We start from the raw sequence: 24,627 nt of genomic DNA on the forward strand, positions 1-24,627 counted from the left end.
TATTTTAGATGTAGTTTTAGTCTTTTGACTAAAATACCTTTTCATCTTAGTCACATTTGAGTAATTTCATCCTTCTTATCAGTCGACTAAAACTCTGGACAATTTTTGTCTAGTTTTAGTCACAATCATTTAAGTCACCTATTAGTCAGTGTATTTTTTTTACCCCATGAAATAGTTTATATTTACCTTTAACTTCCATCATGTGCACTTTCAGATGGCCTTGTCCAACTAGGCCTGCTATCCCCTCAAATAGCTGGCAGGTTACTATTACGGCAGATAGTAACCAATGCCAGACAGTTTTAATTTCGTTAACTATGACAAAAATAAATAAAAAATCCTGCCGAAAACGAATGACGGTAACGAGACGAGATGCCTTACAAAAAAAATATATATAACAAAAAAAAATATTTATATTTGACGACAATGTGACGAGATGAGAATTCCATGTGAAACTAATAAACATTACATTTGACATGAAGCTCCTTTTCATCTGTTTTGTCCAATCATAAGCATGCATGCCATTGCAGAATGTTTTATGCAATCCTCTCATTGGCAGAATTAACATCTTTCTCACCATTGAGCTTGAGGCCCTGGGTCTCAACCCCGCCCTGTGAAATTGGGTCCTGGACTTTCTGACGGCCCGCTCCCAGGTGGTGAAGGTAGGAAACAGCAGCTTCGCTGATCCTCAACACTGGGGCCCCACAAGGGTGCATGCTCAGCCCCCTCCTGTACCCCCTGTTCACCCATGACTGTGTGGCCATGCACGCCTCCAACTCAATCATCAAGTTTGCAGATGACACAACATTAGTGGGCTTGATTACCAACAACGACGAGACAGCCTACAGGGAGGAGGTGAGGGCACTTGGAGTGTGGTGTCAGGAAAACAACCTCTCACTCAACGTCAACAAAACATAGGAGATGATCGTGGACTTCAGGAAACAGCAGAGGGAGCACCCCCCCTATCCACATTGACGGGACAGCAGTGGAGAAGGTGGAAAGTTTTAAGTTCCTCGGTGTACACATCACGGACAAACTGAAGTGGTCCATCCACACAGACAGTGTGGTGAAGAAGGCACAACGGTGCTTCTTCAACCTCAGGAGGCTGAAGACATTTGGCTTGTCACCTAAAACCCTAACAAACTTTTACAGATGCACAATTGAGAGCATCCTGTCAGGCTGTATCACCGCCTGGTACAGCAACTGCACCGCCCACAACCGCAAGGCTCTCCAAAGGGTGGGGCGGTCTGCACAACGCATCACCGAGGGCAAACTACCTGCCCTCCTCGACACCTTCAGCACCCGATGTCACAGGAAGGCCAAAAAGATCATCAAGGACAACAACCACCCAAGCCACTGCCTGTTCACCTCGCTACCATCCAGAAGGTGAGGTCAGTACAGGTGCATCAAAGCTGTGACCGAGAGACTGCCTATAGCTTCTATCTCAAGGCCATCAGACTTGCTGCCTACATACAGACTTGAAATCATTGGCCACTTTAATAAATGGATCACTAGTCACTTCGATAATGCCGTTTTTAATAATGTTTACGTATCTTGCATTTCTCACCTCATACACTACCGGTCAAAAGTTTTAGAACAGCTACTCATTCAAGGGTTTTTCTTTATTTTGACTATTTTCTACATGGTAGAATAATAGTGAAGACATCAAAACTATGATATAACACATATGGAATCATGGAGGAAAAGTGTTAAACAAATCAAAATATATTTCATGTTTGAGACTCTTCAAATAGCCACACTTTGCCCTGATGACAGCTTTGCACACTGTTGGCATTCTCTCAACCAGCTCTACCTGCGGTCCGACTCATCCCAAACAATCTCAATTTGGTTGGGGGATTGTGGAGCCAGGTCATCTGATGCAGCACTCCATCATGCAGCACTCCTTCTTGGTTAAATAGCCCTTACTCAGCTTGGAGGTGTGTTGGGTCATTGTCCTGTTGAAACACTAATGATAGTCCCACTAAGCCCAAACCAGATGGGATGGCGTATCGCTGCAGAATGCTGTGTTAGCTATGCTGTTTAAGTGTGCCTTGAATTCTAAATAAGTCACAGTGTCACCAGCAAAGCACCCTCACACTGTAACACCTCCTCCTCCATGCTTTACACCATTGTTGCAACCCCTATTACCAGCCTGTTCAACCTCTCTTTCGTTTCGTCCGAGATCCCTAAAGATTGGAAAGCTGCCGCGGTCATCCCCCTCTTCAAAGGGGGAGACACTCTAGACCCAAACTGTTACAGACCCATATCCATCCTGCCCTGCCTTTCTAAAGTCTTTAAAGGCCCGTGAATAGACAGATCACTGACCATTTCGAATCCCACCGTACCTTCTCCGCTGTGCAATCCGGTTTCCGAGCTAGTCACGGGTGCACCTCAGCCACGCTCAAGGTACTAAACAATATCATAACCGCCATCGATAAAAGACAGTACTGTGCAGCCGTCTTCATCGAGCTGGCCAAGGCTTTCGACTTTGTCAATCACCGTATTTTTATTGGCAGACTCAATAGCCTTGGTTTCTCAAATGACTGCCTTGCCTGGTTCACCAACTACTTCGCAGATAGGGTTCAGTGTGTCAAATCGGAGGGCCTGTTGTCCGGACCTCTGGCAGTCTCTATGGGTGTACCACAGGGTTCAATTCTCAGGCCGACTCTTTTCTCTGTATATATCAACAATGTCGCTCTTGCTGTATACATCTGGCCCTTCTTTGGACACTGTGTTAACAAACCTCCAAACGAGCTTCAATGCCATACAACACTCCTTCCGTGGCCTCCAACTGCTCTTAAACGCTAGCAAAACCAAATGCATGCTTTTCAACCGTTCAATGCCCGCACCCGCCCGCCCGACTAGCATCAATTCTCTGGACGGTTCTGACCTAGAATACGTGGACAATGATAAATACCTAGGTGTCTGGCTAGACTGTAAACTCTCCTTCCAGACTCATATCAAACATCTCCAATCCAAAATCAAATCTAGAATCGGCTTTCTATTTCGCAACAAAACCTCCTTCACTCATGCCGCCAAACTTACCCTAGTAAAACTGACTATCCTGCCGATCCTCGACTTCGGTGATGTCATTTACAAAATAGCTTCCAAAACTCTACTCATCAAATTGGATGCAGCCTATCACAGTGCCATCCATCTTGTTACCAAAGCGCCTTATACCACCCACCACTGCGACCTGTATGCTCTAGTCGGCTGGCCCTCGCTACATATTCGTCGCCAGACCCACTGGCTCCAGGTCATCTACAAGTCTATGCTAGGTAAAGCTCCGCCTTATCTCAGCTCACTGGTCACGATAACAACACCCACCTGTAGCACGCGCTCCAGCAGGTATATCTCACTGGTCATCCCCAAAGCCAACACCTCGTTTGGCCGCCTTTCCTTCCTGTTCTCTGCTGCCAGTGACTGGAACGAATTGCAAAAATCGCTGAAGCTGGAGCCTTACATTTCCCTCACTAACTTTAAACATCAGCTATCTGAGGAGCTAACCGATCGCTGCAGCTGTACATAGTCCATCTGTAAATAGCTCACCCAATCTACCTACCTCATCCCCACATTGTTTTTATTTACTTTGCTGCTCTTTTGCACACCAGTATCACTACTTATACATCTTCATCTGCTCATCATCATCTGCTCATTTATCACTGCAGTGTTAATCTGCTAAATTGTAATTACTTGCTACTATGGCCTATTTATTGCCATACCTCCTCATGCCATTTGCACACACTGTATATAGACTTTTTTTTCTATTGTGTTATTGACTGTACACTTGTTTATTCCATGTGTAACTCTGTGTTGTTGTTTCATGTAGCTTTGCTTTATCTTGGCCAGGTCGCAGTTGTAAATGCGAACTTGTTCTCAACTAGCTTACCTGGTTAAATAAAGGTGAAATAAATAAAAAACACACATGCGGAGATCATCCATTCACCCACACCGCATCTCACAAAGACATGGCGGTTGGAACCAAAAATCTACAAATTGGACTCCAGACCAAAGGACAAATTTCCACCCGTCTAATGTCCATTGTTTGTGTTTCTTGGCCCAAGCAACGCTCTTCTTATTATTAGTGTCCTTTAGTATTGGTTTGTTTTCAGCAATTCAATCATAAAGGCCTGATTCACACAGGTCCTCTGAACAGTTGATGTTGAGATGTGTCTGTTACTTGAAATCTGTGAAGCTTTTACTTGGGCTGCAAGTTCTGAGGCTGTAACTCTAATGACCTTATCCTCTGCAGCAGATGTAACTCTGGGTATTCATCCCTGTGGCAGTCCTCATGAGAGCCAGTTTCATCATAGAGCTTGAAGGTTTTTACAACTGCACTTGAAGAAACATTAAAAGTTCTTAACTTTCCGTATTGACTGACCTTTGTCTTAAAGGTGTGATGGACTGTCGTTTCTCTTTGCTTATTTGAGCTGTTCTTGCAATAATATGGACTTGGTCTTTTACCAAATAGGGTTATCTTCTGTATACCCCCCTACCTCACAACACAACTGATTGGCTCAAACGCATTAAGAAGGAAAGAAATTCCACAAATTAACTTTTAACAAGGCACACCTGTTAGTCACCTGGAATGCATTTCAATTATCTCATGAAGCTGGTTGAGAGAATGCCAAGTGTGTGCAAAGCTGTCATCAAGGCAAAGGGTGGCTATTTAAAGAATCTCAAATATAAAATATATTTTGATTTGTTTAACCCATTTTAGGTTTCTACATAATTCCATATGTGCTATTTCATAGTTTTGACGTCTTCACTATTATTCTACAATGTAGAAAGTAGTAAAAATAAAGAACCCCCTGAATGAGTAGGTGTTCTAAAACTTTTGACTGGTAGTGTATGTATGTATGTATGTATGTATGTATGTATGTATGTATGTATGTATGTATGTATGTATGTATGTATGTATGTATGTATGTATGTATGTATGTATGTATGTATGTATGTACTGTATTTTATACCATCTATTGCATCTTGTCTGTGCTGCTCGGCCATCGCTCATCCTTATATTTATATGTATATATTCTTATTCCATCCCTTTACTTCAATTTGTGTGTATTAGGTAGTTGTTGTGGAATTGTTCGATTACTTGTTAGATATTACTGCACTGTCGGAACTAGAAGCACAAGCATTTCGCTACACTCGCAATAACATCTGTTAACCTTGGTGACATACACATGGTTATGATTGGGAGAAAAGAGCTGTTTGCTTAAATTGGTAACCTGTAGCCAAGGCTTTGTACTGTAGCTTATATGGTAAATAATGGCTGACATCAGTGTTACTGTTTTTTTCATGGCATCTCATCTTGTTTTTCTTCAGGAAAAATAGGTTGTTGACTAATATTTTAAGTCATAGTTATTGTTGACGAAATTAACGCTGCTTGTGTGTGTGTGTGTGTGTGTGTGTGTGTGTGTGTGTGTGTGTGTGTGTGTGCGCGTGTGTGCGTGTGTGTGGGAGAAAATCGAGAGTAGAGCTTGAACAAAACCAGTGTTTGTCTTTTGGCCATTGCGTAGCAGGCAGCAATGAAACATAGCTGGTAGGAAAAGCAATCAATCTGTCTCCTTAGAGCCAAAGAGCCATTAGTATCGTCCCTCAAAGATACTTACTTCACAAAGCCCTATTGTAAAGCACTGGCTTACATTTATCATACTCACAGTACATCGTATAGTGGAGTTTGGAAACAGCATACTTTGCGTCTTTGAAGCGGAGTTTAAATCCTGTTTTTATTTTTGTGTGATTTTTGTATTTTTTATTAAACAAATAAATACTGCGATTGAGAAAGACAATAGACACTGGGGTCTTTATATGCATAATTACCATTTTTGTTTTAAACTCATGTCCATTGAACAAAAATAGTGTGGTCTATTTTGCTCATATACAGTGTCAGCACTTAAACGACCTGCTTGTCTTGAGAAATATAATTAGCTCTATCTGTTCAGGAAGCTGAGGATGACCGATATGTTATGTCTGATAGCAATGCAGTAGTAGTGTGGGGGGCATCTTTGGAGTGAAAGACCCCTTTGGAGTGTCTCTGGAGGCACGTGTCTGCTGCGGTGTCCAGGCGTCCACTCTTGAATGTTCCCATACAGGTCATTAGGTGGGTCAAGGGCCTGCAGTGTTGGTTCCCTGATACTGAAAGCTCCCTTAATGTTGTGTGTGTTTCTGTTTTTATCTCTGTGAGCGTGTTTTTATCTTGATGCCTCTTTTGTGTTTCACAGCTCCATGGAGTGTTGAGAGTAGTCATGGAGCCGTTGCTAGGTGACATGCCCCTGATAGGAGCCTTGTCCCTGTTCTTTCTGAAGAAACCTGTAAGTTCTAGCCCTGACACACACTTGACACACACTTCCTCTTTCTATCATTTGGAATTAAGGTCACTTGCATCATTAGCTGCTTGCAAGACAGTTGTTTGGCAATGGCTATTTTATCACTGTCTTCCTTCCTGTAGTGCTGAGCCTCCAGACCTATGTTCTGCCTAAACATTTGGCCAATTTAAGTCAGATACGAGTGGAGAGACTGGAGCCTTAAATAGACATAGATCAGGCTAGTCCTACTTTGGTGGATTTCTTTGCACTGCCTATGCCAGCCTCAGTGCAGAGAGAGGAGAGAGGAAGCAGGAGGAGTGTAGTGGTAAGACTGTGTCAGTGTTACATGTTAGGACACAAGCCACGCAGTGGGTGTTAATTACACAGTATCTGAGTGTAATACATCTTCTTTGAGAGCAGACTATGGACCAGCAGCTCCTGTTTCTGTGGCCTCAGGCATGCTATATTTCTATTATCTGTCATCCTAATAATGGGGAAAAGCACAGTTTATGGAAGAACTTTTGAGCTAAAGGATTAAAAGGGGCCCTCTTCCCTCTGATTTGGGGGGTAGGACTGTGTAAAATATTCTCCAGAATGCTTCACAGTGAAGCAGACAACTCTTCATTCTCCTCCATAAATGGTTCAATCTTGACTGCCAAATAAAACAACGTTCTGAGAGAACTAATGAATGGGAGGATACCATTTTAGGCGATGCCCTTGTCTGTGCTGTGTTGCCAGAGAGATGAAACGCAGAGATCTGGAGGGAAAAAGGCTACTCAAGTTCCGCAATGCACAGCTAAAATGCACAGCTGCAAAGTTCTGCAGTGCGCAGCTGTTTTAATTGGTACACATTGTGTACATGGTCTCCAAGGACCCTCCATTAGTTGATAATGTTATGCTTGGAGAAGAAGCCACACTGCTCTGCCAGTTCACTGCTACGGTACAGTACCCCCTATAGGGCTTCTCCACTGCTGCTGGTGTCACTCCAGCCTTTTTTGTAAGCACCAGTGTTATCCACAAAAGGCAACATACAGTATTTGGGCCAAACATTGGCACCAATCCATGCAGTGGAAATGCACCATGTGGAATTGGCTATTTTGGTTGCCTTGCAGTGTTCTGGACAGTCCTTGCTCAACACTATCTGCTGCAGTGTAGGCAACACAGAGAGAGGGGGGGGCTGTAAAAACGCATTGAAATTGATTCCTTGAGCCAAGAGACACATCAAAGCTCCGACTAGCATAAAGAAAAAAATACCCATCGGCTTACTACCTGTCCAACTCCTTGACGGTAACTTTTTCTGGCTTAGCTGTGCTGTTACTCAGATGAAATGTTCACGTTTACCTATTATGCAGGGTGATTTCAAACAGGCATTGTCCCCTTTTATCATAACATTGTATAACCACAAAACCTTTTGGTAAGAGACTTTGCATGGAAAAATACACAGTCCCTGTCTCCCTGACCTCAATAGAACCTGTGTACATCCCAAATGGCACCATATTTTCTATGTTGTGTGCTACTGTTGACCAGGGTCCATAGGAAATAGGATGTCATTTGGGACAGCCCCTGTATACGGATTTGGTGCCAGTGGATTGTTTTTATAATCTTTCAGCGGGTCAAGTATTTGTCCAATCTGGGGGGCGGTATCTTTGGTGTCAGTGTTCTAACACTGACTCATACATATACTATACAAAGATGTGTGTCCCCAGTTCAACAGTAACGTATATTAGAGAAAGCTGAAACAAGTAAAAGTATTTAACTCTAGTAGCCTGTTAGAACCAGCCTGATTGTATACATATACTGTATGTCTCACCGTCATTGTGTTGTATATTGAGACATCAAGCCATGATAACACGGTAGGTAGCTCAGGGGTTGAGAACAGAGCAGAAGACACATTTCTGTTGTTCGTAAATAATAAAGTTGTATTGGGTATTTACTACAGAAATGGAACACAGATTTAAGGCTGGTTCCATCAGGCTAAATTATAGAGTAAAACTGCAGCAAAAAATATGCTTGTTGGCACGCCATCTTGTCATTTTTCATGTGTAAAATTGTCCGATTTCAAAGGAAATTGGTTTATTTGTCGAGGCAAATTAGCTCCTTTTGGCTTCTGTTTAACTTTGCTGCACTTGTGAGTAATTACATCACAGGAGTCACACAACAATAAAGTTAAGTGCTTGAATCAATGTAGATAATTTACTTAATCTCACTCTTTCTGGCTAGTGTCCCTGTGCATTTTTTGCCTTCTATAAGATAGTGTTTGTTTTTAGATAATTTAAGTAAAAAAGCGCAGGTGTGGCTTTTCAATCGTTCTTTGTACAGCATGTTCTTCCAGATTCCATACCGCTAAATCTACATGTATTTTGTTTTCATCTAGCTTTTGGACATCAACTGGACAGGCCTCACCAATATACTAGACATTCCTGGGCTCAAGTAAGTAAACTGGGTCTGTTTTGTGCTCTGGGGTGAAGTTTCCCCTAGGTCCAGATCTAGGAGTGGGTTCCCCTCCCCCAATCCTAACCTTAACCACTAGTGGGGAAAATGAAAAACTGACCCAAGATCAGCGTCTTGGGGCAACTTCACCATACACCCTCTTTTGTCAGGCAAAGCTTTCACTACTTTTAGGTAGAACTCGTTTTGGGGTTTCTACAACCATTTTTTTGACTTTTATATTAATGATATATACCCATTTTGTTTCTTAAAGAATATAACAGCAGACTTATGGGCTCAGTTCAACAGTCGTACCCCATCACAACCCAAAGTATACACTTGTTTTACTCCATTAGTTGTTAACAGTGTAGTTGCAAACAAATACTGTATAAACTCTCATTTTGATATCAGGGATGGTGAGTCCTTGCATCCATTGCGTATCTACGAATTGGATACATTTGGGCTTTGTTGTTGTTTGAACCGCAGATTGCCACTTTAAACTAGAGTGACCATCGCCCTACAGCTGTTAGACTTTCAGTCCATTATGCTCACCGCAACACATAACTGCCTGCGAGCTGTGAGACTAAAAAGGCTCAGAAAGCAAGGTTTTTAAGGTTGAACAAGCTGTCGTTTTCATTTCTGCAACTCATCTCTGACTTTATAGAGATCTATAGTGTATCAATTGGGCTGCTCCACCAACTCTCTAAGGTTGCTAAAATACTCTATTCTGCACATCTCTCAACTCCGAAATGATGGGGTAATGGGCAGGGGACTTGGGGATTTCTTAGGGCTCATTTAAATGAAAGAGCAAATTGGATGGTCTGCTTATTGAGAGCAGCTGTTACACTTTAGTGTAGAATATAATAGACTAAGAAGTAAACGCTTTTCTTGTGTTGTCTTAAAAATGTTCTGTTGTGTGGCAGTGCTACTACTTGCGTTGAATTGAATCCCACAAGAGCAAATTGGATTTGTAACCACTCACCAGCAAAACACGTACAGCAACAACATACACATGCACACATAAGTCACATAGACAGAGAACTGATGGCTGGTGAAACAAGCACAACTCATCCATCAGCCAATGGATCCAATAGAATATATTTCCCCCTGCTGGTAAAGGAGCCAAGCCATTTGAAGTGCAGATAACCTTTGTGTTCTCTGCAGACGTCAGGCATCATTTCTGTTATTCACATTCACTTCTTAGTTTCTATATGGTTGTGAGTTGACAGTGGCTTTTGCTCTTTTAACTAATGTAAATGCTAATGTGGTGGTGGAAAAAGGCCCTAATAAAGATTTCATGATACAGCCACTGTCCTCCCCACAGTCTATTTATTTAGAAACAGCTGTTGACACATCCGCAGCTCAGTGACGGAGATCATTCCCCACACCGCTAGTTCTCTGTAGAGGTGTAACAGATCTGTGCAGTCAGTACACTGTGGGTCTGTTTGTGGAGGCTAGGGGATGGAGCTTGAGGTCACCAGGCTGCTCATTATTACGCACACCTGTCACCATCGTTACGCACACCAGCGCCTCATCAGACTCACCTGGACTCCATCACCTGCCTGATTACCTGCCTGATTACCTTCCCTATATATGTCACTCCCTTTGATTCTTTCCCCGGGTGTTATTGTTTCTGTTTCAGTGTTTCATGTCTGTACGCTACTTGTGTTTCTTGTTTTGTTATTTATTATTAAAGTCACTCCCTGTACTTGCTTCCTGACTCCCAGCGTACACGTTACACACTGTAACAGAGAACTGTAAAGGATATGGTAAATTGGGGTATTATCAACAGTAAAATACTCAAACGTTTTACTGCAGCATACTGTAAGTTATGTTGCGTTATGGGAAAATGTTGTGGGTGGGAAAATGCTAAATATATTTTGAACTGTACTGTAATTCCACCCCACATAATACCATACCGTAACTTTGGAGCGCCAAAAAAACATTTGACAAATAGTGGGTGCATGGTATTGTTGTTTCTGTCTCATTAACATATTTTGAGGCATGCCAGTAAGATGCTATATTTGTTGTACCCGTGAGTGAGAACACTCTACCCAATTAACTCCTATGTTGTTATAGTGCCCCATCAATTTGTATAGGGGACAGATTGAATTGGCAGTAAATATTAAATTTAAACGTTTGAGCATTTTGCCATGTCCCTTTGGTCTGTTTTGCCCTGTAGTCGCTGCCAGTTTGGAAGCCTTCGTTAAGGCCTCTAGAACCGCAAGTCATATAAAATACCAAGTATTAATTCATGTGTAAAGACTTTACCTAGCAGCCAACTTGCTTGCACCAATCCTTTGTAATTACAGTAAAATACTGTGAAATACAAACCTCTCCCTTAATTAATTCAGATTATGGTAGAATTTACTTTTTTACAGTATAATACAGTACATTTTACGGTATTGTACTGTGTGCCGTTACACAGTACTTTCTTTGATACCGTATTTATATTACGGTAGGTGTACTGTAATATTAAATACATTATTTTGCTTGCCACTGAGCTGCATGTTGAAAGCAGCTCACCCCGCTGGTGCTCGTGTGTGTACCTGTATGTGTTCCACATGATTGATCCCACACTAAAGAGGAATCATGTCCTTTGTAATGCTCCTTAAGTGCTTTAGCTCTCTGCTCAGCTGCAAAACAAATGATAGGATAAAATGATGACTACGTTTCTTAGAGAAATAAGAGTGAAGGAATGTACTGTAAATGGGGGTATTTAAATTGGTTCTATGCCTTTTCAAATATATACGGTTGTTTAATTTTTACAGATTGCATCAACCCTCTCAAGCAGTTATTTCTGTGTACAGAATTAGGCCGAAGTGGATAGTTCAAAGGTTAACAGAAAATCTCAGCAGATACTAGACCACTTATGGCTATCGACTTCTCTTAACCAGGCATTGTAATTCCCAGGCCGTAAGACCTCCTTAATGTCACTGCTAAGTGTTGACTCCCTAGTGGATTACATTGATATTTTGAGGTTTGTGGCTTACTCCATCAACATGCTTGAACCCCTTCCAATGTTCCTACCGTCTTATAAGATGGAAAAAGGCATGTTCCTTTGTGCTTAACTGAGATTAGGGGAGCATCCCAAGGTTGTACTGACTGACTGTGGGGTTTTGTTGTGTTTCGTTTTTCTCAGTGGCTTGTCTGACAGTCTAATTCAGGACATGATCTACAGCTACCTGGTGTTGCCCAACCGCATCACTATCCCACTGGTGGGGGATGTACAACTTGCTCAGCTACGTTTCCCTATGCCAAAGGTACTGCAGCCTTTCACCTGTCTTATTTCTAATCATACATCATCATATTTCACACACTAATTAAGGGATCACTTAACTAAAAAAAACACATCTTTAGTATTTTGGCATGTACATTTTTGGGGAATATATAAACAATGGACTATTGAACAAAAAAGTAAAAGGTAGACTAATATCAAGATGAAACCCTGTTTCAAGACATTGGTTGTCTTGATCCAGCTATATGCCTTCAACCCAAATCAATGGAAAAGATAAGCATCGTCTAATTTCCTGGTTTTATTCAGTGTGTATCTTTTCATTTGGGGTGGAGGCATATAGCTGGATCCACACAACTGATGTTGTGGGACGTGGTTTCATCTTGACTACTTTAGAGTTTTAGACGACAATTAGACTACTTTAAACGTTTGAAATCATCTGACAAACGTTGGTTTGAAAGTGCAATGTCCCTTTTAAGGTTTTGCTGTGTCCTATCTTAAAGTGTCCCTGTGCTGTGTGTGTCACCAGGGAGTCCTGAGGATTCACTTCCTGGAGGCTCAGGACCTGGAAGGGAAGGATAAATTCCTGGGTGGTCTGATCAAGGGGAAGTCTGACCCCTACGGCGTCCTCCATATTGGAAACCAGCTCTTCCAGAGCAAGACCGTCAAAGAGAGCCTGCACCCCAAATGGAACGAAGTTTACGAGGTAAACAAAATCAACTGAAAATGAACTCTTCCAATGGCACATATGGTTATATCATACAGTAACTACCCCAGGGACAGCAACATAGGGTATATGTAGAACCAGATACAACTTACATACATATTTCCAACAGTCCAATATTTCCTCTTATTTTTGTCTCTCATGCAGTTTGACCCACCATGTCATGTTTTACAAGCCTTTGGCTGTATTCAATGTGACGTACTATATCTGAGATTGGAGATGAATTGACATAAGTCCTTTCCAGGCACTGGTATATGAGCACTCAGGCCAACACCTGGAGATTGAGTTGTTTGATGAGGACCCAGACAAAGATGATTTCCTGGGGAGGTAAGCTCATGTCCTGTCCTTTTCTTATTACCTCATGGTCAAAAAGCTTATTTCTCTGCATTGTGAGTTATTGTACCCAATATCAAACAAATGATCTTATAATAGCCACAGCAGTCTGTTTTAATTCTAGCCTGAAAATATGTCACAAACTTATCTCTGGCCCAGAGCGTTACTTGCGGCTTGCTGATGCCGAGCCTTCAGTGTCAGCAAGCCGCACATAACGCCTTGGAGCAGAGCTATCGCAAACTTAACATCCATCTTCTCACCACAAAACCTTACTCCTATATGTTGAAATGAAGGGTGACCCCTTGGAAGAGAGAAGAGACAAATTAAAGTATCTTTGATGTATTAAGTATCTGTGATCAGTCACATTAGGAGTTGGACTAAAGCCCTGGTTCTTGGGCCTCATCCCGAGGGCAGGCTGATTTTGTTTTGTCTGGCTCTAGTGCTGCTATAGCATAGCACCTAACAGGGTCCTGGCTGTGTCCCAAATGGCAACCTATTCCCTGACTGGGTCAGAGTGCCAACATGCTGTATCAGAGAATCAATTTCGCTTCTGTGGTGATGATTCAGGGTGTTTATTTAATACCCCCCTACTGATTTCTTATCCAATCTTTGTGTCTTCGATTGCAGCCTGATGATCGATATGAAAGAGCTTCACAAAGAGCAGAAGGTAGATGAGGTAAATCTGATATATTTTTTGCATCTTCATATAAATGTGGTTCAAATAAAATAAAACCATGAACTTGGCTTCAGTTTAGCACTTCGATAGAGATTTATTTGCCTTAGTATATTATCTGTCTCTGCTCATTTAAAGATGCTGCGATGTCATCCATGAGTACTGTACACGATGTGTGGGTCTTTGTCTGATTCACTCACTACTTTAAACTGTTGAGATGTGATATGTGACCCAAATTGCACCTTATTCCCATTATAGTGTGATACTTTCGATATGTGCCCTGGTCAAAAGTAGTGCACTATAAAGGGAATAGGGTGCCATTTTGGGATGTACCCTTGAACAACCTGTCGTTCTAGTGGTTTGACCTGGAAGAAGTCTCCACGGGGAAACTACACATGAAACTGGAGTGGCTCTCTCTGCTCTCCACCCCTGACAAGATGGACCAGGTGCAGTATCACAAAACCTTCTCTTTTCAAAGCTGGTACTTACTTACCCACTCCCCAGATCGTCTGATAATTCAAGACTGTGTATAATTACATTTTACTAGGAGGCTAGCTTGGACACCCTATTCTCTAACTAATGCAGTGAACTACTTTTCACCAGGGCCCATAATGGGACGCAGCCCTTGGCTTAGCCTCTCTTTCAGTCTTGTTACTGCCAGATGTGTGTTAATTAAGTAACACATGAATTACAAGGCTGCTAACTTCTCCTAGTACAGTTTGTCTCAGTAGTGACCTCCCCCTGTCTCTCCTGTCCAATCAGGTATTAAGGAGTGTGCGAGCTGACCGAACCCTGGTCAATGATGGACTCTCGTCTGCTCTGCTGGTGGTGTACTTGGACTCAGCCAAGAACCTGCCGGTGAGTAGAACTGGGTGACAGGAATTTACAGTTAAAGGAGTGCTCTGGTGGTGGAGTGAGGAAGATTGCTAAATTATTGGACTGCTGCAGGTGAAAGCACATTACACAGCGGTTGATTTGACATACTGTACATGATAACATTTACTTCAGAATTATATATTTTTTTCCCATGCTATACACATTAATGTACATTTTTAACAAATGTAGGCCTATAACATGTTGTGAATAAGGATACAGAGAATAATGTAATATATTTCTACTTTCTGGACATATTCTACTCCACTCAAGGCAGCTATTGTGAATCATGCCAAATTGAACTTCAAAAGAATGTTCAGAAATATTTTTAACCCAGCTAAAACAAGATATTTTCAGTACACAGGTGTAGTTCAGCCAACATGCCATAGGGTTGAGGTGAGAACAGTAAACTGTCTGTCATGGTCTTCCACATGCATAACACACCTTGAACATGACATGAGCACCTCAATGGCTTAATTTGAGTGTCTGTTTGTTGAAACGCCTGTTTTTTTTCCTCCTTCTTCAACACACTCTTTCACCTTTGAACACTGACCGTAACCAACAGATATGGGTCAATATCAGTCCAAGACAGTCAACTCCTAAATGAGCCTGGCAGCGTCTTTAGCGTCTAAGCCATACTTTAACTTCTTCCCTCCCTGTTCTCTCCTATAAAGAGCGTCTTCACAGGGAGCTTTGGGTGCGGAAACTTAAAAGAGAGGAGAGCATCTGGCCTAGTCTTTTGTGAGAGCAATACCTCAATGTATAGAACCTTATTTGTGAGTCCTCTGGTACTTTGCATCATAGAGTTAGCATTAGCGGTGTGTGGTGGGGTTAAACAGTAACACACTAGCTCTGGTACAGGGCTTCATTCGGATGCGCGTTCACTATCACACAGTTGAACAACGCCCTGGACCAGAGCTAAGTAACAGACCTGCTGCAGTGAGTCGTCTTGTACCATAAAGCATGTTGATTGACTCTGCTGCATGGTTGCAAATCCTAATAATATTATTATACAGTAATTTCCCATACCCAGTTGATCATGAATATTTATCATATTGACTAAATAATAATTCAAATAACTCAGGATAGAGGACAGTGCGTCATCTTTCGTCCAACACCAAGGTGCAGGCATGCAAAATATGGTTTACAAAGAACTATTGATTTCAAGGTGCCAGGGTATTTGATTGAGGGGACTATTTGTGGCGCATCACTTCAAGGATGCATTGACGCCTGTCATTCTCGCTCAGTCTAAACAGAGGTGACAGGCAAAGATGATGTTGCTTTGTGTCTGTTCACTGGACCGTTATGTCTAAGTAAGGGAATATTGAAATACTATCAGAGCTCTTATTAGCTCGATCTAAACAACATCCCTCGTCACAAGTTCATACCAGTACCTCATTCCCCCAAAAAGAAATGACGTTTTCATTCTCCTGTATTCAGCTTTTATTTTATATTGCCTTATATTCATTCATTATAACGTCCCAATTGTTATCTATTGTTCATAGATAGACGTTATTTATATGTTGGACATTCCTCTCCCTTGATTTATTGGCTCTCCTTTCATTTGTTAATTTTCCATTCTCTATGGATTGTTGTTGTTTTCATACCACTTAATACAACCGAATCTAGCTCTGGTCCAGGGTGTCGTTCGTCTGCGCTACCGTACGACGTCCTGGACCAAAGCTAAACCTTAACCATACTCAATCCCCCATCCCACTAACTCTGGTTTTCTCTCCATCTCCCCCCTTTGTATAAAAGAGCAACCTGTTTAATTTCAACCATGACGTGTTGAAGCAAGCCTCTGTCTTTAAGTCCCTGAAGGTAAAGTAAGAAAGTGGGATGATGCACGCCATGCACAGATAGCACGCATAGATGGCTTATGTGTTCTCAGTCTGTGCCCTTCCTTACTTTGTGCCATCCAAATTTACTTTTATTATTATGGTAATTTATGGTGCTACTTATCTGTAAATGCATTGTTTATTAGTTGTGAGTCATTGTTTGTTAATTGTGAGTCATTGTTTGTTCTTGCTTGGAGATGGATGATCACTCTATGTCTAAGAGCTTTTATTGCCACATATATCACTTTATAGCTTTTAATTTACTACACACAATAAGAACAGGATTTTCACATACCCGGACGTGTTGCACACCTGCTCTATAGTTGTACAAAACGGGCCATATGTTTAAAGCATCTCACGATCAAGTCCACCCTGTCAAGTGATCTTATTCACTGTGATCGAAAAGGCAAAATCCTAAATCATAACTCCTCTGAGATGCTTGATACATGGCCCCAGATGTTTAATGACATGCACTATAACATTTAACATCAAAGCTCAAAACATGTTAATTTGGTGGATGAGGAAAGGGAGAATTAGAGACAGAAGAGAAATCCATACCTCACTCACTTGGTTCCCATATTTCAATGTGTGTGCAATGAAATGCAACCCTCTACACATTTTAATGTAGAGCTAGGTCTTATTCAATAATTTGTCCTGAATATAAATCTGCATTTTACCATTCCTTTTGCAAACGTTTCTGAAAACCTGTTTTTGCTTTGTCATTATGGGGTATTGTGTGTAGATTGATGAGAGAGAAAAAAAGAATGTAATACATTTCAGAATAAGTAAGTAACATAACAAAATGTGGAAAAAGTCAAGGGGTTTGAATAATTTCCCAATGCATTGTATAGGGAATAGGGTGCCGTTTGGGAGACATCTAATGTATGAGTCTAAAGTTTCCAGACTAAAGTGCATCCATACCTCCTGGAGATTGCTTTAGCCTGATATAAAAGATAGGATTATAAAACAGCCTGAGAGAGACACACAATCTCAAACTATCACATGGCAGAATTGTTTTTTTGTCAGGACAAAAGGAATGATCAAATTTAATACATTTGAATAAGTCTGTAACGTAACAAAATGTGGAAAAAGGGAAGGGGTCTGAATACTTTCCGAATGCATTACTTTTGAGCAGAGCCTACAGTATGGGCCCTCGTAAAAAGTAGTGCACTACGCAGGGAATATGGTGCCATTTGGAACACAGACATTGTTATATGTACATGGTATCATTTATAAACCGGTTGCCAACAGTGAGAGTTCTTGGGTTTCAAAACTGAGAATGAGCTTGAAATTAGATTGAAGAATGTGGTATAACTAAGACCAAGGTTGACTGTTTCCTAGCTACTGTGCATTGTCCAAAAAGCCCCCTATGCCAAAGTGTACTAAATAAGGAATAGAAAACAATTTGAGATGCAGCCTAATTTATATTCTCTTTTATCTGAGGATAAACACTCTGAACCATTTCTTCACTGATTTCAGTGTGTTTCCACTGTAAAATATTTATTACAATAAGCTGAAGAATAGGAGTGTTTTCAGTGTGGGTTTTTGTCTTAGTAAAAGTCATTCAAAGCCACTCTTTTCCTGGTCATCTCTCACAGTCTGGCAAGAAAACGAGCAGTGAACCAAGTCCTTACGTTCATTTCACAGTTGGGAACAAATCATTTGAGAGTAAGGTAAGAAACTACAGTGTGCATGGTTTTTGTAGATAATTGTAAAGTATAATTGTAAACATCATATTTCACTCCTGTTCTCATGTTGATTCTATTATTTTCTATTACAGCATGTTCTACTCTATATGTGTTTTCTTTAGATCCGCTATAAGACCAATGAGCCCATGTGGGAGGAAGCTTTCTCCTTCCTCGTCCATAACCCCAGGAGGCAGGAGCTGGAGGTGGAGGTACTGCACACTTTACATTTTTCATCATTACACAACTGGTAGGTGATCTATTTGTATACATGTACTTTAGATATTTATTATGTTTTTGCTTGGGTCAAACATCGAGTTTACAGTAAGTGTATGTGAATTATAGGATATCTGATGTTAACCCTTTGTTGGCTTTCCTGTTGATGTCTAGGTGAAGGACGACAAGCACAAGTGCACCCTGGGTAATCTTACAGTCCCCTTGAGTGGTCTATTGGTGGAAGAGAACATGATGTTCACTCAGCAATTTTCCCTGAGGAACTCTGGACCCAGCTCCACACTCAAACTGAAGTTGGCACTCAGGGTAAGGATAGACACTGTCCCAAATGGCACCATATTGCCTATGTAATGCACTACTGTACTTTGACCAGGGCCCATAGGGCTCTACATTGTAGGGAATAGGGTGCCATTTGTGACACAACCATATTAGACCTGCTGTCTATTTTCTTAAGTAACTGATTGAAGTGTGTAAAGAAGACGTCCTATCACAATGTACAGTATAGCGCTGTGCTCTGCTCTTCTGTGTCTCAGGTTCTGTTTCTGGAGAAGCAGACGAGTGCGTCGGACCAGCCATCCTCTGTCCAAGTGAGGAAAGCCAGCGTGGTCAACCCCACCGTCCCCTCCCAGAGACTCTCCACATCGGAGTCCCCTCTTCCCCCAGACACCAACCCCCCAACACCACCAATGGAGGCTGCCACCTACACCCTCCATCGCAGAGAGGAGCAGAGGGAGGAGCCATACGGAGGCAGCCCCATCAGGAGCACCTCCATCAGGAGCACCTCCAACCTGAACACCACCATATCCAGCTCCCAGAAACACCTGCCCCACAAGGACTCCATGGCCAGCCTGGCTTCGGACATCTCCCTGCCCTTCGCCACCCTAGAGCTGCAGCAGAGGCTCAGGCAGCTGCAGAAGTAAATTACACGCACACAATCACTATCATGATGTAAGGTAAATGTACAGTGGCTTGCAAAAGTATTCATCCCCTTGGCGTTTTTCCTATTTTGTTGCATTACAACCTGTAATTTAAATGAATTTTTATTTGAATTACATGTAATGGACATACACATTGTCGAAATTGGTGAAATGAAATGAAAAAAATAACTTGTTTCAAAAAACAATTCACCGGAAAAGTGGTGCGTGCATGTGTATTCACCCCCTTTGCTATGAAGCCCCTAAATAAAATCTGGTGCAACCAATTACCTTCAGAAGTCACATCATTTGTTAAATAAAGTCCACCTGTGTGCAATCTAAGTGTCACATGATCTGAGTGTATATATACACCTGTTCTGAAAGGCCCCAGAGTCTGCAACACCACTAAGCAAGGGGCACCACCAAGCAAGTGGCACCATGAAGACCTAGGAGCTCTCCAAACAGGTCAGGGACAAAGTTGTGGAGAAGTACAGATCAGGGTTGGGTTATAAAGAAATATCCGAAACATTGAACATCCCACGGAGCACCATTATATCCATTCTTAAAAAATGGAAAGAATATGGCACCACAACAAACCTGCCAAGAGAGGGCAGCCCACCAACACTCATGGACCAGGCAAGGAGGGCATTAATCAGAGAGGCAACAAAGAGACCAAAGATGACCCTGAAGGAGCTGCAAAACTCCACAGTGGAGATTGGAGTATCTGTCCACTTTATGTCGTACACTCCACAGAGCTGGGCTTTATGGAAGAGTGGCCAAAAAAATGCCATTGCTTAAAGAAAAATATAAGCATACACGTTTGGTGTTCGCCAAAAAGCATGTGGGAGACTCCCCAAACATATGGAAGAAGGTACTCTGGTCAGATGAGACTAAAATTGAGCTTTTTGGCAATCAAGGAAAATGCTGTCTGGCGCAAACCCAACACCTCATCACCCCGAGAACATCATCCCCACAATGAAGCGTGGTGGTGGCAGCAGCATGCTGTGGGGATGTTTTTCATCGGCAGGGATGCTAAATACAGGGATATTTTTGAAGGAAACCTATTTCAGTCTTTGAGATTTGAGACTGGGATGGAGTTTCACCTTCCAGCAGGACAATGACCCTAAGCATACGGCTAAAGCAACACTTGAGTGGTTGATGGGTAAACATTTAAATCTCTTGGAATGGCCTAGTCAAAGGCCAGACCTCAATCCAATTGAGAATCTGTGGTATGACTTAAAGATTTCTGTACACAAGCAGACTTTGTGGGGGTGAATTATTATGCACACTCAGGTTTTCTTTTTTTTTGTCTTATTTCTTGTTTGTTTCACAAGAGAAAATATTTTGCATCTTCAAAGTGTTGTGTAAATCATGTTGTGTGTTGTGTAAATCATATTGTGTAAATCAAATGATACAAACCCCCCAAAAAATATATTTTTATTCCAGGTTGTAAGGCAACAAAATAGGAACAATGCCAAGGGGGTGAATACTTTCGCAAGCCACTGTAATCCCAAATCTGTGCTGTGTTGTGTTTTCAGTGGGTCTGCCCCTAGTCCATACCCCATGGGGGAGATTCAACTGACTGTCCGCCACAGCTCCCAGAGGAACAAGCTCATCGTGGTGGTGCATGCCTGTCGGTCAGTCAGTGGCCTCACATAACACACTAGGCCAACCACATACAGTATAGGCCAGTTTCCTGGACACAGATTAAGCCTAAAAACATGCTCATTTGAGATTCTCCATCGAAAGAGCCTTAGTCCAAGACTAAGCTTAATGTGTGTCCAGGAAAGCGCCCGTCCGTGTTCATCTTAATTACCACAAGTTCAGGATTTACTCTGTTCAGATTTCAATGTGCCTGACAGACCCCATGTACATTTTGCCCTCAGAAACCTCATTGCGTTCGCTAAGGATGGATCAGATCCTTTCATTCGGATTTATCTGCTCCCTGACAAGAGCCGGACAGGCCGGAGGAAGACCAGCACCATAAAGAAAACCCTGAACCCTGTGTATGATCAAACGTGAGTTCTGACTGACTGTCACTGTAGGCCACAACCATAGAATGACATATAGAACTTATAAGTAACAGTAGCACATTGGATCTCTATGGCCACCACCCACATTATGCAACCTTTTCACAACCATCAAAATAATTCACAATGTCATCCATTGGATTCATTCATTACCCAGTATCACTGCAGTAGGAAATCCTCACTCAGAAATAAAGGTGAATCCTACAGTGTGTTTTGTTCGTCTGCAGGTTTGAGTTTAGTGTGTCTATGGTGGAGCTGCACAGGAGAACTCTTGACATCGCTGTGAAGAATGGAGGAAGTATACTGTCCAAACACAGAGGACTCCTCGGGAAGGTAGTGTATCCACACAAGATAGAATGTGTCCCAAATGGCACCCTATTCCCTATGAAGTGCACTACTTTTGACCAGACCCCTATGAACGCTGGTCAAAAGTAGTACTCTTTAGTGGGATTATGGTGGCATTTGCACTTGAAAAAAGAAAGGGAAGGGGGATACCTAGTTAGTTGTACAATTGAAATGTGTCTTCCACATTTACCCAACCCTCTGAATCAGGTGCAGAGGGCTGCCTAATCGACATCCACGTCTTCGTGCCTGGGGAACAGTGGGTTAACTGCCTTGCTCAATGGGCAGAACAACATATGTTTACCTCGTCAGCTCTGGGATTCAATACAGCAACCTTTCGCTACCCAAATAAAGGAGCATGATAAATGTTACCTGATTGTTGTTGATTCTACCAATGCTACTTTACTTATTATAGGTGATGGTGGATTTGAGTGGTGAGGATATATCCAAGGGCTGTACGCAATGGTAAGATGCTCCTTTACCCAATTTGTGTTGTCAACTCTGTGCTGTATTTGTGTTAACATTTGATACAAATTTTATTTGGTTCAATAAACTTTACGGTTGTTCTTCATTCTATGGTTGCATCTTCGGGTGTGAGCAAATTGCTATAGAAATCCTGTGTATGTATTATATTTGTTAGTCATATTTTAGTTTTAAGCCATTGCCATTTGTTGCCCCACTGGTGTCTTGTAGGTATGACCTCACTGAAGATGGCAGCCGCAAAACGGTCCAGGCATAGAGAGGGACATAGGAAGACCACCTCCATAATCATAAACACACATCCTGCTGTTTCAACCCTAGTGACATTCAATTCAAAAAAGCTTTATAGGCATGACAAAAATCTAATTTGTATTGCCAATTGACATTCATAGAAACACATCACTCTGCTTTCATTTAGTGTTATCACTTATCAAAGGGGACATAATTTTCATTTTCTTACTTTTTTTCCTTTAATTTGTGTTTATCATGTTGACGCATGTAGAGATAAAACTTGAAGTTTGATGTATAATGCTGTTCCTGCACAATTGAAAGACGTCAGTTTCACAATTGTCCTGTTAAAAGCAAAAAATGTTGATCAGAAGATTTTGGTTAATGTGTCAAAAAGCACATTTACTGCCTTGTTTTCTAACTTGTTCTGTGTTTATATATGCATAAATGGACTAATTAGTTTTCATTGTTATTTGTTACTATTGAAGGAATTACGTTGGAATCCTATTTGTTTTCTTTGACATTGAATGGACTCCATATCTATTGATGTGACTGTAATTCTCATCAAAAGGACAGACATTGCTACTATGGTAGTTACAAGATGTAAACAAGGATGACCAGTTAATTTGTTTTGTATATTTTTATCATGCAGTGTTATTTGGTCTTTGTTTACTTTTGCCTATTTTCTTCATGCTAACGGTAATCAATTACTCCTACAGTGATCAAAAGTCCTACCACTGGATTCGCATTAAAAAAAATATGAAATGATTGTTCAGTATATTCTATAATGTATATTTTGAAGGATCCAGTGCAATATAGAATTATGTTCAGATGAAGGGGTATGTCAGGGTGGGGATATGTTCTGCTCTGGTGTACAGGAATAGTATATCTAAACAGATAAGTTTGAGTTTGGTTATTGTAATAAATCATTTGTAAATGAATAGAGGACCATATATGAATGGTCACTTACACCAGACACATTATGCAATTGTTTTTGGTTGCAACATTGTGTGGAGTTTTGTTTTTATTTTGTCGAATGATGACAATGTGCCATAGGCTACTCCTGTAAGTATAAGCCATGCAACGCTGTTTTATCTTGAAACATTACAAACATCTTAAATACTCTCTGTCAGTTATCTTTCCTGTGCCTTAACATTAAACACCTTCACACTTACTGTACAAATGTACATGAAACCTTTTAGAAATCAAGTTCTCACATTTGGAATAAGTATATTCATGGTTTGTTTTGAATAATAAAGAGTTGTTTCTCTTTTAATTAAAAAAAAAGTTTAATTTAAATTGTTATGTGTAATGACTTGACTTCCCTGTGAAAATTTGCCTGGTCCTAAATTCATTGTAAGAATTTGTGAGACTGTTGTTTCTATGTCTGAGAGCTTACTGTATGTATCTACTAGGTCCTTGTTTTGCTGTACATAAGCTCCATCTAGTGGTTTCTCAGACGCAACTTTAGTTGAGATGTTCTTTGAATTTATAATTATTTACTATTGTTACTTTAGCATTTAAAAATAACCAATACAAATGAGAGAGACACTAACACAATTTGTGTGTGTTTACAGATTAGAGCAGTCAAACTTTTATTTTCCTGTGTTGTCTATATAAGGTTTAATTAAAACTGTGAAATTGTCAAAATTATGATCATGCCCTTTTAGTGTAAGAGCTGTTTAAATAAATTGCCTGACATTTCATCCTGTTTTGGTGCGATTGAGTTTTGGCCTGCCTGGTGACATCACCATAACTGTTCAGCTACTTACGACATTGGCTCAAATCTAGGTTGTACCTAGATACATCGAAAAACTAACAACGTCCTCCTCACTATGGCTTCAGACCCCAAGGCAGACCTACCCAGCCCTTCAGACACAACGGCTGGGCTCTGCCTGGCCAGAGGGGGGCACGTATAATGGGATGGCTTACTGTTAGGACCCACTAGAGCAAGTGTTGACGTTATTATTACCCTGCTCCAGGTTCCCTGAGCTGTTGCGGGTAACCACAAGCAATATAGTTAATGGGCTGCAAGTAGCCAGTAACCATAAGTAATCTCCGAGCCAAATAGATGAAAAACCTGTCGATATGCCCTTGAGCAAGGAACTTAACCCTAATTGCTTCTGTAAATCGCTCTGGATAAGAAGGTCTGCTAAATATCTAACACGTAAACTCAGGAAGAATTGTTCACTTCTCGCATTGACTTTCCAAACCCTGGTCTGTCGAGTCTGCTTCGGATGTATCGCGATGTTGGGCACCGAGGTGTTTAAGATGGTGGATGAATGAAGATAGTTCACTCA

The 24,627-nt window shown here is 41.3% G+C and overlaps 1 protein-coding gene across 3 annotated transcripts in view; it reads left to right on the top strand.

The window, feature by feature from the left end:
• LOC115154189 (extended synaptotagmin-2-A-like) overlaps positions 1–24,033 on the top strand; it is a 33,617-nt gene extending 9,584 nt beyond the window's left edge. Inside the window, exons 6-24 of one of the 3 annotated variants that reach the window (XM_029700155.1) lie at positions 6,228–6,317; positions 8,686–8,741; positions 11,881–12,001; positions 12,503–12,679; positions 12,942–13,024; positions 13,658–13,706; positions 14,060–14,149; positions 14,466–14,561; positions 14,934–14,972; positions 16,335–16,397; positions 18,013–18,087; positions 18,225–18,311; positions 18,490–18,639; positions 18,867–19,249; positions 20,786–20,884; positions 21,134–21,265; positions 21,505–21,610; positions 22,035–22,084; positions 22,313–24,033. In XM_029700155.1, coding sequence (XP_029556015.1) covers positions 6,228–6,317; positions 8,686–8,741; positions 11,881–12,001; positions 12,503–12,679; positions 12,942–13,024; positions 13,658–13,706; positions 14,060–14,149; positions 14,466–14,561; positions 14,934–14,972; positions 16,335–16,397; positions 18,013–18,087; positions 18,225–18,311; positions 18,490–18,639; positions 18,867–19,249; positions 20,786–20,884; positions 21,134–21,265; positions 21,505–21,610; positions 22,035–22,084; positions 22,313–22,358 — 1,992 coding nt within the window. In that variant the 3' untranslated portion in view covers positions 22,359–24,033. The remainder of the gene's footprint in view (positions 1–6,227; positions 6,318–8,685; positions 8,742–11,880; positions 12,002–12,502; positions 12,680–12,941; positions 13,025–13,657; positions 13,707–14,059; positions 14,150–14,465; positions 14,562–14,933; positions 14,973–16,334; positions 16,398–18,012; positions 18,088–18,224; positions 18,312–18,489; positions 18,640–18,866; positions 19,250–20,785; positions 20,885–21,133; positions 21,266–21,504; positions 21,611–22,034; positions 22,085–22,312) is intronic. The other 2 variants (XM_029700166.1, XM_029700177.1) reach the window with 2 other exon arrangements.
• Positions 24,034–24,627: the final 594 nt, after the last annotated feature.

The sequence above is a fragment of the Salmo trutta genome, chromosome 2 (assembly GCF_901001165.1).
Source record: "Salmo trutta chromosome 2, fSalTru1.1, whole genome shotgun sequence".
Lineage (NCBI taxonomy): Eukaryota > Metazoa > Chordata > Actinopteri > Salmoniformes > Salmonidae > Salmo > Salmo trutta.